Consider the following 13,575-nt stretch of genomic DNA (forward strand, 5'->3'; position numbering starts at 1 on the left):
CCTTTCATCCGACCAATTAGAGCGTCGCTTACCAGATCATGAAAGTGACAGTCGGAATGTGATTTCTAATCATACAACCTTGAAAACACAGGGTATTCCGAACGATAGTTAGAGGTTTAACGACTGAATCCATACAATCTAGACCATCTATTAGCCATTCCAGAATGTTCTTTTGTTTAGGTTTTAAATTTGTAAACGAGAATTTGTCACAATATGTTTCGAAGTGTAGTTGTCAATTTGAAATTAGTGCCGTAAAGCACGAGAAAGCTGCCTTCTGATTGGTCATTCTATTGATCTGTCAAAGTTTGCACAAGGTCGGTCTGACGTGACCCGTAATGGGATGTCCTCAGATCTTTGTTTAGCGGTTGCGAGAACTAAGGTCTGATTTTAATGAGATTGAGAAAATGTGCACATAGTCAAGGTGCATTTATTGAAGATGGAATATCAAAAACACTACAACTCGACAGAAAAGAATTGTTAGTCAAGCGGAAGAAAGATAATGACAAAAAATCAACGCTTCTTTTGATATTCCATCTTCAATGAGTGCACATTGATAAAATATATACATATATATCATGCTTGCCGTAAAAAGCGACCATGCTTGTCATAAGAGGCGACTAACAGGATCGGGTGGTCAGACTCGCTGACTTGGTTGATGCATGTCATTGTATCCCAATTGCGTGGATTGATGCTCATGATGTCAATCACTGGATTGTCTGGCGCAGACTCGATTATTTACAGACCGCTATCATATAGCTCGAATATTTCTGAGTGCAGGCTTAAACAACAAACAAACAAATCAAAATCTATGGGCGGCCATTCGGTAAAAAAATACAAAGTTGAAAAAAAGGACAAAAGTACGCAATTAAGGTCAAATATTAGGAATAAAGAACTAAATGTTACTACTAAAGGTCAAAATACAAAACAAACTGACGAGGGTTAAACATACAAAGTTGAAATAAATGTCAAAAGTACGCAGTATTAATAGTCAAATGTTACGAAAAGACGTCATAAGAAAAGAAAGAACAATGTGTACGAAAGAACGTCAGTGAGCACGAAAGGACGTTTTCATTAAAGAACGTCAGTGAGCACGAAAGGACGTTTTCAATAAAGAACATCAGTGAGCATGAAAGGACTTTGACAATAAAGAACGCCAGATGGCGCTGCAATTTGTAAAACATTCCGAGTTTAATCGGCTTGTTCCGCCGTGTATATGATAACTGCATGCTGAGGTGCGCAATGTATTATGTCATTCCTCGTGCACTCACCGTCTGACATCACACATATATATATATACATGTGTAATCCAACATCTGACTAACATTAGTACAAGACTCATATGAAGGAATCTTTGAAGATACGATTGAATGGATGCAAGATCATTTATTATCTACCCTAGTATGGATGCCATCTCAGCTACTATAGACCCAGAGACAACAACTTCTATCCCATGTTTGCTCTGGAGCAGTTTCCGATCAGTCAAAAATGATGGTTATGTCTGAATGGTTTCAGCAACAAAAGTTTTTAATGACAAGCTCGACAAAGTCATCGAGGAAGTACAACAAGACAGTGGAAAGATTCCAAGTATCAACAGGTTCTGTGAGGATACATATTGTGACTAGGTCTATTTGTATTGCATTTGATATATTGATGGGTAAATTGTGACCTGACTAATGCTACTTTTCATTCACTTACTCACAAAATTGTATTTCTGATGTATTTGCATATAGATTAACAGGATAAAATTAGAGTATAAGATTGATCTTTCATATGCAATTTAGACTAATGGGTCCAGTGAATGAGATTTCTTTGAGAATTTATCTTTCTGGTCCACTGAACTAAAGAAATGGAATCAACGAGGCCTTTTGTGATTACACATGTACCAAGTAAAAATAGTTAGTGACCTACTATACTCTGTGTGTACTACAAGTTATTATTATGTTGTGACAAAAGTTTGCTTTTATATTTTACTGCCCAAATAAGTTTGTGGCCTATGTACTTTATGGGGATGTTATCGTATGTCAGAAGTGAAGATGCTCAAGTGTGTTCAATCTCTATGTATAATATCAGGGCTCAATATAGCTATTTAAACGTGCACCAGTGCAACCAATTATTGAAAACTGCAACCTAATATTTATGTCTTCATGCACCAACTGCATGTGATTTTTATTTTATATGTTTTCTGACTAAATGAATAACATGAATACCCAACTCAGACACAGTATACTGAGTCCTTGTTTTAGCCCCTAAATGCTGAGTGCCAGACAGGGTAACAACAAGTACCATCCTTTAATGTCTTTTAGTATGACATGGCCGGAGTTCGAGCCTTTTTTCGAGTTCGAGTCGGGTGGACGCTCTACCACTAGACCAATGAGGCGGTTCCCCCAATGTGTAAACATGTCATAAGGACACATAGAAATTATGCAATAAAATTTGTTTGATTGGTCAAGTCAGGTTTGAAGATCCTCAAGTTCATAGTAGGAAGCAAAGAATCTTGATCTGATAACTTCGGACGCATTCACTGTACTTCTACTGTAAATGATTAGAAGTCATCCTTAGGGTAGGCCTTCTGTCTGAAGAGGTCATGCATGACCTACGTATGAGGTCAAGGCCACAGTGAATCGGATAAGTAAAATATAGTTGCTATTTTCACTAAAATTCCTCGTTCTTCACATTTCTTTAATACCTATGCATGTTGTGGTTGTGTAATATGATAAGTAATGCCAATATTATATCAGTAATGTTTCACTGTTAGTGAGTAGATGCTATCTTTTGTTCAGTTCAGTGACCCCCACAGAGTGTGATGTTGTTGGTTGTTGAATGACATTAACAACTATCGCAAGATATTTCACTGGGTGGTTATGAGTTCAACTGAACACAATCTGGGGCAGCTAAGAATGTTTCTAATCAGACATAAACTTGATATGAAGTGGAGTGCTCATTTAATGTCCTACAAACGTGTCTGAGGGCTGATGCCCTTCAACAGTGATAATGCGTTACATAGTTGTTCATCTTTTTCAGGAAGCGTATGTCCGTGGGCTCATGTCCTACAACAGTGATGACTGGGAAGGGGTTAAAACCAACATGGAGGTGGCCATCACTGAATTTTACCATGAGGAGGAAAGGTGTCGCGTGGAGTGCGAGGCCATCTATGAGTCTGCTGTACCACAGGAGTTTGTCAGCGCTGTGGCAGGTACCTATCCATATTTCAGTCGATGTTTTGTGTGTTCTACCATATCAACTATAAAAAGTACTCTATCTGTCATATGAGTCATTACATGTTTGGGCTCTCACTATACTTCAGGCTTATCACATAGGTGCTTTTAAATCTTTTGGATTGCGTGAAACCATGCATGCTCGCTCCTTTCTAAGAGTGGAAGGAGCATTGGTTTACAACTGGCTTTCATACATGGAGCTTTTCAGGTAATACCCCTGGGTTGAAAGGGAGACTATATATGGCTGTGAGTGCTATGTGTATTCCATGTGTATAGGATTCTATGGTGTCATCTTTTTAGCTCACCTGACTGAAATCAAGTGAGTGTGTGTTGTGGCACGTTTTCTTTCATCCTTTCATCCATCCGTACAGTTTTCCATCTATCATTAACTCCTCTGAAACTGCAAGGCCTATCTATTAAGTGGAAACTGAAGCCGATTCCAGGTATAGTGTCACTGAAATTGGTTTTAAATATCCCAGCCACGGAACATGAACCCTTATTTTTGAAATCCTAAAACTCATATTTTTGGACATCTTTTTTCAAAAGTAGTGAATTTGGCATATGTGTATTTAGAAGAAGGGCCAAACACATATCTGCAACATTTTTCACCTTTTCAGCATAAACATTTGTGTCACCAAAGTGAAATGCTGTCAGGGGCAGTGTTAGTCAAAGTAGGTGCAAAATTGGAACTGCTTATCCACAACCCCATTCCACACCATCCTGCACCTAGTGGTTAAGGAGAAAATAGCGAAACAAGTTTGAGCAGGTCAAAGTTGTGCAAGTCAATGTTTTTGCTAATTTGTCTCTTGTTCTGGGTGTCTGGTGCACACTCTTCGCCCGAGAACATCCTACAGATGCTGTATTGGGGATAAGTCAGGGTACTTAACTCCAATGTCCGTATAACTTCTCAGCGGAGATAATCAGTCAAAGCTGGGCACGATATGCTTTGGCATTGTCATCTTGCAGTTCAAAATTTCTGCCGCTAATTCTAGCAAATGGAATGACAGGATGCAAAGTTTTGTCAACATACCAGTCAGTCAAGTGTCTATTCACAATAACCAAATCAGTTCCCACACCAGATGTTGACATTCTCCTTCCTGTTTTTGTACGAAATTCTCTACTGATAACAGGGGCAGATTTGAATCATTTGCAATTAATGTAATGAGACGATTTTGTCTAGGTGTCATTTTATTTAGGCCTGCAACTCAACCCATTTGACGATTCATGTCCCACAGTCAAGAAACCAAACATTCAGTCAACTTGTGATGTTCCCCCTCTATCGTACCCACATTTCACCATTTTGACTCTTCATTGAGATACTGTCTTTGAGGCATTTGTAAGCGTGTGCTTAGCTCACACAGTTATGGGTGCACACACATTGGCTTCTATGTGCACGTGCATCACATGCTGTTCATGCATGATGTGAAACTTCATTGTGATTAGATGTTGCATTCAGGTGCAATGCCTCAAGACTGTAAATTTACATCTCAACGATAGCTATATTCAGATCATTAGTTCCATGTTGTTCATGCACAATGTGAAATTTCATCGTAAGTAGATGGTTCTTTGCCACCACATAAGGTTGAGTTACAGGGCCTTGTGGCTCTATTTGTGGCTCTATTTGTAGCTCGTGTGCCTAAGTCATGGCCTGTTTGTCCAGCATCCGTCAAGGTCAGCGTCAGCATGTCAACATCTTCTCAGATCTGGACAAATCAAGCTGAACCTTCACATGCTTATTTGCACCAAATATGGAACCTGATGTTCAAGAACTTTGAATCTGACATTACATTATTTAAGTTCAAAATGTAATGAAGTTTGTAGTTTTAGCTGAGCCCCACTAATAGGTTCCGTTTTTTGCGATATTTTCAATTTTGACCTTTATTTGACCTTTGGAACATACTCTTAAATTCACTCAAAATGCATTTCCTTGCATTGTAAACATCATCACCTCAGAAGCCACAACCTGGAGTATCACTACAAATGTGAGGGGAGACTGTATGATGCATGTGCTTCAGACTACTGTCTGTCCTGGAGGAGACTGTATGATGTATCTGTGCTGTGTTCCAGACCATTATCTGTCTGTCCTGGAGTGTCAGTACAACTGTGAGAGGAGACTGAGCAGGATATTTACTGACGAAATGGAAGACTATGTGGCTGACCACTTTCACTACCTGCAGTTTGCCTACTACAAGTGTAAGTTGGATGCTCATTGGCTGTATTGATGAAGATTGATGTGCCAAATGTGTTTCAGTCTTTGCTTCCATTGTGTCCAGTAGGATGCCTCAGTACAGACCTGATTTCTCCAAGATAAACATATTAGAATAAGGTGTTTTGAGTAGGGACATAGTCTGCTCATCTTTTCCAAATAATCTTTGTGATGGACATATAATTTCATGAGTGGAATGAAAATTAAAGTAAATTTCTTAGACATCCCATGATGTAACTGTAGCATTCCTCTCTCACATACATAACCATGTTCCAGTAAAGAATGATGAGAAATCCATGGAAGCAGCAGCAACGTTCCTCCTGTTTCAACCTGGTGATGAGACGATGCAGAAGAACAAGGGCTTCTATCTACAAAAGGGGTACGCAGAGAAGGACTTCCAGCCTAGAGAAGTGAGTGTATTTGTGTACTTAGTTGTCATTAGGGTTCCTGGCAGGTCACCTTGTCACAAACATACTGCTGTGTCTTCCAGAGGCTAGGGAGTTAACTGACTATAAAAATTCAGGTTCCACACTTGCCGAACAAGGCTGGAATTATGGAGTTATATTTTCGCTGGACTAATGAGTCAATACATAGTCCAAACAAAATAACGTAACGAAATCGACATACACATTCGTCAATTGCCGTGAAGATTTTTTTAATCACATGTCCCACCAACTCGACATCAAAAGATATTTTCCTAATCCTTTCATGTTTCTTATCAAGGTGCTTACGTGATCTGATGCACTTCGTGAAATAAAACTTGTTTTATTACGATATAGATCTTGATTATCGACTGGGCCCACCATTTTGTTTGAAGCAAATGCAAGTGCAAGTGGAATCCGATTGATCAATAGGGGGAACATAGTGATAGCCACTCTGGCGCTACGATTAAGCCCAGAAATTCGACAAGGGTTGAAACAGGACTTTCAGAGTCAGTAAACTCCCTTGCCTCTGGAAGATGATACTGTTGGTGCCACAAGAGCTATGATGGTCTTTGATGATCTATGATGTAAGGTCAGAGGGGTTATACAGCACATGATGAAGGTATTAGAATGTATACAGAAAAGTCACTTCAATTGTTATGAAGAAGTTTGTTATCCAAAAGAACTTGTCCTTGTTCGTTTGGATGTAGATTCAAACTTTTTTGTCAAGCAAGCGACAAGGGTGTAAGAATCTCATGTGAAACATTTGTAATAAAGAAGTTGGTTATCAATAAGAACTTGTCTTTGTTCATGACAAATCAACTTCTAAATGTTTTTCAAAGAACTTATATTGCAAGTTAGCTCACCTGGCTGAAAGTCAAGTGAGCTTACATTGTGGTGCATTGCCCATCATCTGGTTGTCTGCCTGTTATGAACTTTCACTTTTTCAACATCTCCTTGATGAAAATTACTCGGGTTGTGGGGGCTGAAACTTTGATCTCCACTATGGTGTCTAAAATTGCTCACAAAAATTTTGGAATGCCATAGAGGCCATATTGAAAATTACTGTGCCATTTCTACATGTATTGTTATGAAAATGATATGAACAAAGTATGTGGGAGGGGAAGTAACATACAAATTCCTGCAAATATCCTACCCATATTACATCACTACCATAAATCCTGTATTTTGGCTGTCATCTTTAAAATCTTCTGATTTTCAACAGAAATCCTCCTCACTGATGGCTATCCATATACAGTTGTGCAGGAAATACTATCCTGTTGCCCAAAGGCTCTTGCACCTGCACAAGTCGGGAAATATCACTTCTTTCCTGTGAATTTATTTTTGTACATTTTGGTAGTTTGTCACACTGTATTAGTACTAGTCACTATTAGTATCTTATTTACGGCTGAGTAGTTGTGGGATCTGGTGGTGTATTGTGGGAAAGAATGGTGTCTCCTCCGCCGCTTTCGCCAGGTGCATGCAGAGTGTGGAAGTTCAATATCACTGGAGATCCACACACATCCTTCTGGAAGTGCAAGATCCTCTGTGATCAGTTGAAGCTAGATGGTCTCAGTGTGTTTCCCAGCCCGGCGCTTCCTCAATGTTTTTGATCAGTTAATGAAGAATCAGCAAGATGACATGCTGACTTTGTTACAGACGTCTGACTACCATTTCAGAAGAAATGGCATCTATCAGGCAGCAGCAGACCCAGAAGTGAGGCCAAAGGGGGATTTAGGGTATTATGTCACTATCCACAGCGACACAGAAGAGTTTGCCAGACACAGTAGACCATTGGTCCTGGGTTCTCAATAAAATTTTGAAGTGACTGATTTGGGGATGCCCGCTTGACCAGTGCGGTCTCCATGCAGCAGGTGTATTAGTTGGATTCATGAACTTAAACCACCCACGCTCATCAGGACCTTGAATGCAGCATCTAGTTGTACCTTACGGCTACCACATGGTCATTGCACGGTCTCCACACCACCCTTGGTGGCAGTAGAGAATGTCAGTTCAGACCCTCAGCTTGCTTCAAACTAACAAAAGAGCCAGAGCTCGAAAAGTCCACTTGTGCAGGGCAAGAAAGAAGTGTGCCATTATGTGCACCCTTGTAGGTGATTCAGTATTTTGGAAACAAATATGCGAGTATTATGCACAGAAAAAAATGACATCATGTCCCTCCACCGAATTCATGCAGGTAAGCGATTGGGTGATAACAAACTTGCTCAATACACATTTGAGATAAAACATCACTAGACAATATTATGTACCGTTTAAAGTGTATTTCCTGTTCTGCTAGGCATTGTTTTATATGCAAAGATTAAGATTACTGTGTGTATTTTCTCGTAAACTTAGCCGGAAACAGCAATCAGCTGTACACATTTTTAAAAATTATCCAATAATAAAACTTCAAAGAATATTGATGCAAATGATTGGCAGAATTGTATCTGAAACTATTATTTTATCAGGAATAATATATTCCAATATCATTTCATTTTCGTTGCAGCTTTACTATATATATTTGAAATAAAAATAACCATAAGTGAAGCAATTTTGTACAGCTGATTGCTATTGCTAGATATTTTTATGTATGGAACAATTTGACCAGTCACTGCCAGTGTCAAATATCCTCAACCATCAGATCCAAATTCTTGACCGGTGATTGGGTTAAACAATAAGTTCAGAAATGAAAAATGAAGATGTCAAGGGAAAAGTAGGAAATAAGTTCATTGCTGTGAAAATGAACAAGTTATGAATTAACTTCAGTCAGCACAAGATCATGCAAAATCACTGAAGATATTTGTGAATTTTTACTTTAAAAGGTTAATTGCAGAAAATGGTAATAATAACCGAGAATATGAAACTTTATAAATTTTATAAGGGCAAGTGAAAACATCGCAGGACGAGTAGAAAATAATATCTACTTGCCCTGTAGGACAAGTTGTATTTGAGAATTTCTTTTAGCCCTGTATGGCCGTACAGTGTTCATAGTGGCCATTGTGCACCATTGTCCAACTAATTGCATGTAGTGTGAGGAAGGCCACCGGTCTCCTTTAAGGTCTTTGTTTTGCCATAAAGATTGACTTAAGGAGATTTACCACCTTATGCAAGACTTTCAACCTAAACCAGATGAACAGTTTGCACCTCAGGTGCTTCAATGCTCTGGCTGCCATGGCCCATTAACTTTGGCTCCCATGGCCAAGTTATGCAAAGGAAGTGATAAATCAAGCCAATGAAAATTTACATAAATTAGGGAGTGGAGATAGGTTACCTTGGATCTACCTTGCCCTTTTCCAAACCATCCGTCTATTGATGAAGCTAGATTTATAAAACAAATTATTTGGAAAAAATCTGTAATTTGTTCCTGTCAAGGTCATATGTTAAGGCTGTAATAGAGGGTCATTATATGGGAAGGACATATAACTTTCTGTTTTTAAGTAAGCTAGTATTAGACATATGTGTTTCCAAAATTAAACCGGAAGTACTTGTTACTTTCTTGTTAATGTAGCAATATACGTTGCAACTAAGCCCAAGACTTTATGCTAGGCACAATTTGTCGGTACTTCCTATAGCTGTTCTTTGCAAGTTATCAAACTTCTGCATGGATTTGGTATAGATTTGGTATGACAGATGTATAGCCATTACTAGGTTATATTTGTTCAAAATGGAATTGTGCTGTTAGTAGTGGGCTCAACTGACATACATGTTCCTTTTTTACAATATTTTGAATTTTGACCATGACTATGCTCTTAAATTCTTTCAAAATGAATATTTGGCTCTGTAAACCTTTTTGGGAGCTGGATTTTTAGCATGCCTTTTTTCCCCTTTCCTTTGCTTCTTTAACCGTAGACATATTAAAGTGTGGTACAGTGCCGTGGCACTATTTTGCTCCAAATTGCTTTGGTGTTAGTCCTGCACCCTGACTGTGGATATTTTTTAGGTATTTTTTTTGCTAAAAGCCTAGGCAAGTCTAGATCAAACTAACCAAGTCTAGTTTGCTTGATTCCACATATGAAAACAGCAGAAGAGGAAATGTCCTTTCAAAGAAAAAAATTCTTTTAAAAACATGTTTTCACTGACTAAGTGTTAGTCTTCTTCGGAGTCTATGGTATCAGATAATCCTCTTTCTTTAATGTCAGCTATTCATCATTTCAGCAAGCAGTTGTCTATCTGGAAAGGAAACATCAAATGGAGAGGATACTGGACTTCTCCCAAACAAATTATTTGAAGGATACAGGCGACTTGGTGGTAAGACTGAATATGCTGTACAGTGCCCATACTGTGTTAAACACATTTACCAGTCAGATATGTGTGAAATATATATATGCCCTTAGGCCACTGGCAGGTAGATCTTGTGTGTCGGGCCTGTAGTTTCAAAGTTGTATAGGTCCTTATGGCCTACAGTAAATTTATGTGTCTACCCTTTTGGTACACTTTGACAAACCATGTCAGGGGTCAAGGTCATCCTCAAAGTAATGGCATGAAAGAAAATACTCAAGAAACCTTTTCTTTAGGTGAATGTTGTTTGTTGTTTGATGCCTCAAGTAATTGAGTCTGGACCAGACAATCCAATGATTGATATCATGAGCATCAATATATAAAATTGCATCAACCAAGTCAGCGAGCCTGACCAACTGATCCCATTAGTCACCTCTTACGACAAGCATAGTCACCTCTTACGACAAGCATAGTCGCCTCTTACGACAAGCATAGTCACCTCTTACGACAAGCATAGTCACCTCTTACGACAAGCATAGTCACCTCTTACGACAAGCATAGTCACCTCTTACGACAAGCATAGTCGCCTTCTATGGCATGCATGGGGTGCTGAAGACCTATTCTACCCTGGATCTTCACAGGTCTGTATCACAAGTGATGACAGACTTGTGATGTCAGTAACAGGTCACTGTGATCTGCCCACAATGAGTTGTATGTGCTTATGTTTCATTGTTACTTTGATATTCCACCTTGGGGCACCATAATTGGTTAATTTTCAGGATATTCCTTTGGAATGCTTAAGTTCACTCTCGAGGTCAAACACTCAAAAATGTATTAAGTTTGAAATAACTCAAGAAATGTAGGAAAAAAATTGATACATATTCTTATAGTGGGGCTTACATTTTGTTTTATAAAACTTTGAGTGACCTTCATTGAATTTCAATGTCAAATACAAGAGGTCTGTAAAATCTGCTACTGCCACACTGCTGACACAAACGCTTCAACATGTAATGTAAGCCTGTGTCCCTGGGGTATCAGTAATGATGTAAAGAAGAAGGTGAAAACATTATAAAAAGGGCTGCAGAGACTGGCTTCATTATGAAGAAACTGAAAGCTTCATGTACTGTTGTATTTGTCAAAAATTTGACAGAAGTGGAAGGCTGAATTCTTTCAGAACTGGCTTGAAATTGTTTAGGCTCCGGGAAATAAAAGTTCATGAAAACAGTGAAAAACATAGGAGGTCTTAATGCCGTGAACTTGCTGAACTTTGTGCCAAAACAAATTCTTTACAATTACCATGATTACCAGTAGATCAGTCACTCATACTGACATACCTGCTATATATCCCTGGAAAATACATTGAAGGTCATGGTCACTCGATGTCAAATAAGCTTGGTTTGTGTACTTTATTGTGAAAACATATGGTTTGTAACGTAGTGGAAGACAACAGAACAAATGTCAACCATTTGAAATACTGGGTACTGAATGTGATTGTCTTAAAATCAAATATTACCGGGGAACTAAAGGGATGAAGAAACTAGGTAAGATACATAACCATACAAATAAGAACACTTCTTCAGTGTATAAAGACTACAAATATTGGCCCTAGAGAACAAAATAAAGTGTGTTTGGTCCAACAAACAAAAATGCTAAGCTGATGATTTTAAGTTGACTTGTCCTAATTCAGTTTCTCACATGTGGCAAGGGCCATGATCTATGGGATATTTTTTAAACAGAATATGGTGAGTTGATATGAAGTGTTCATGTACCATGAACCCAAATAAATGAGTGTTTAATACCCTCCACAACAGAATCCATACCAACCATTTTTTAGTATTTATAATACATAAGCACTTTCTGTTATTGCTGTCTGAATTGTATGTCAAGGTCATTCGGAAATTGAAAGACTTGCGAGCTTGCTACAGTAACATTTATTTTGTAACAAACACTGGATGTGCCTACAATTTATGGTTTTCAGGGCTGTGATTAAATGATCAATATCATTACATTGTATTGTCCATCACAGAAGCCACTGGAAGAAAGTGGAGTAAAGACTACAAATGAAGAGGAGAAGCACAATACCTTCTGGATGAAACAGTACGAGAGAATTGGGCTGAAAATAGTTTCCCATGGAGACCAACTGAAGGGGGAAAAGCGGTTTGCAGCTGATGGCTTCTTAAGGAAGGAGCAGTGCCTTGAGCTCATCAGTCTAGTTCATGTGAGTAGTGTGTTGTTTTCTTCCTTGTCTAGTTCATGTGAGTAGTGTGTTGTTTTCTTCCTTGTCTGGTTCATGTGAGTAGTGTGTTGTTTTCTTCCTTGTCTGGTTCATGTGAGTAGTGTGTTGTTCTCTTCCTTGTCTAGTTCATGTGAGTAGTGTGTTGTTTTCTTCCTTGTCTGGTTCATGTGAGTAGTGTGTTGTTTTCTTCCTTGTCTAGTTCATGTGAGTAGTGTGTTGTTCTCTTCCTTGTCTGGTTCATGTGAGTAGTGTGTTGTTTTCTTCCTTGCCTGGTTCATGTGAGTAGTGTGGTGTTCTCTTCCTTGTCTAGTTCATGTGAGTAGTGTGTTGTTCTCTTCCTTGTCTGGTTCATGTGAGTAGTGTGTTGTTTTCTTCCTTGTCTGGTTCATGTGAGTAGTGTGTTGTTTTCTTCCTTGTCTAGTTCATGTGAGTAGTGTGTTGTTCTCTTCCTTGTCTGGTTCATGTGAGTAGTGTGTTGTTTTCTTCCTTGTCTGGTTCATGTGAGTAGTGTGGTGTTCTCTTCCTTGTCTAGTTCATGTGAGTAGTGTGTTGTTCTCTTCCTTGTCTGGTTCATGTGAGTAGTGTGTTGTTTTCTTCCTTGTCTGGTTCATGTGAGTAGTGTGTTGTTCTCTTCCTTGTCTAGTTAATGTGAGTAGTGTGTTGCTCACTTCCTTGTCTAGTTCATGTGAGTAGTGTGTTGTTCTCTTCCTTGTTGGGTTCATGTGAGTAGTGTGTTGTTCTCTTCCTTGTCTAGTTCATGTTAGTCGTGTGTTGTTCTCTTCCTTGTCTAGTTCATGTGAGTAGTGTCACTTCCTTGTCTCGTTCCTGTGAGCAGTGTGTTGTTCTCTTCCTTGTCTAGTTCATGTGAGTAGTGTGTTGTTCTTTTCCTTGTCTAGTTCATGTGAGTAGTGTCACTTCCTTGTCTAGTTCATGTGAGTAGTGTCACTTCCTTGTCTAGTTCATGTGAGCGGTGTGTTGTTCTCTTCCTTGTCTAGTTAATGTTAGTCGTGTGTTCTCTTCCTTGTCAAGTTCATGTGAGTAGTGTGTTGTTCTCTTCCTTGTCTAGTTCATGTGAGTAGTGTGTTGTTCTTTTCCTTGTCTAGTTCATGTTAGTCGTGTGTTGTTCTCTTCCTTGTTGGGTTCATGTGAGTGGTGTGTTGTTCTCTTCCTTGTCTAGTTCATGTTAGTCGTGTGTTGTTCTCTTCCTTGTCTAGTTCATGTGAGTAGTGTCACTTCCTTGTCTCGTTCATGTGAGCAGTGTGTTGTTCTCTTCCTTGT

At 38.9% G+C, this 13,575-nt stretch overlaps 1 protein-coding gene across 5 annotated transcripts in view; it reads left to right on the plus strand.

Moving 5' to 3' along the window:
- LOC124115558 (prolyl 3-hydroxylase 1-like) overlaps positions 1 to 13,575 on the plus strand; it is an 84,062-nt gene that overhangs the window by 35,705 nt on the left and 34,782 nt on the right. For all 5 annotated transcript variants that reach the window (XM_048386593.1, XM_048386590.1, XM_048386592.1 and 2 more), the window contains exons 3-7: positions 3,022 to 3,193; positions 5,283 to 5,408; positions 5,698 to 5,831; positions 9,999 to 10,091; positions 12,088 to 12,279. In XM_048386593.1, coding sequence (XP_048242550.1) covers positions 3,022 to 3,193; positions 5,283 to 5,408; positions 5,698 to 5,831; positions 9,999 to 10,091; positions 12,088 to 12,279 — 717 coding nt within the window. The remainder of the gene's footprint in view (positions 1 to 3,021; positions 3,194 to 5,282; positions 5,409 to 5,697; positions 5,832 to 9,998; positions 10,092 to 12,087; positions 12,280 to 13,575) is intronic.

The sequence above is a fragment of the Haliotis rufescens genome, unplaced genomic scaffold (genome assembly GCF_023055435.1).
Source record: "Haliotis rufescens isolate VD_foot unplaced genomic scaffold, xgHalRufe1.0.p SCAF_6, whole genome shotgun sequence".
In the NCBI taxonomy this organism is placed as follows: domain Eukaryota; kingdom Metazoa; phylum Mollusca; class Gastropoda; order Lepetellida; family Haliotidae; genus Haliotis; species Haliotis rufescens.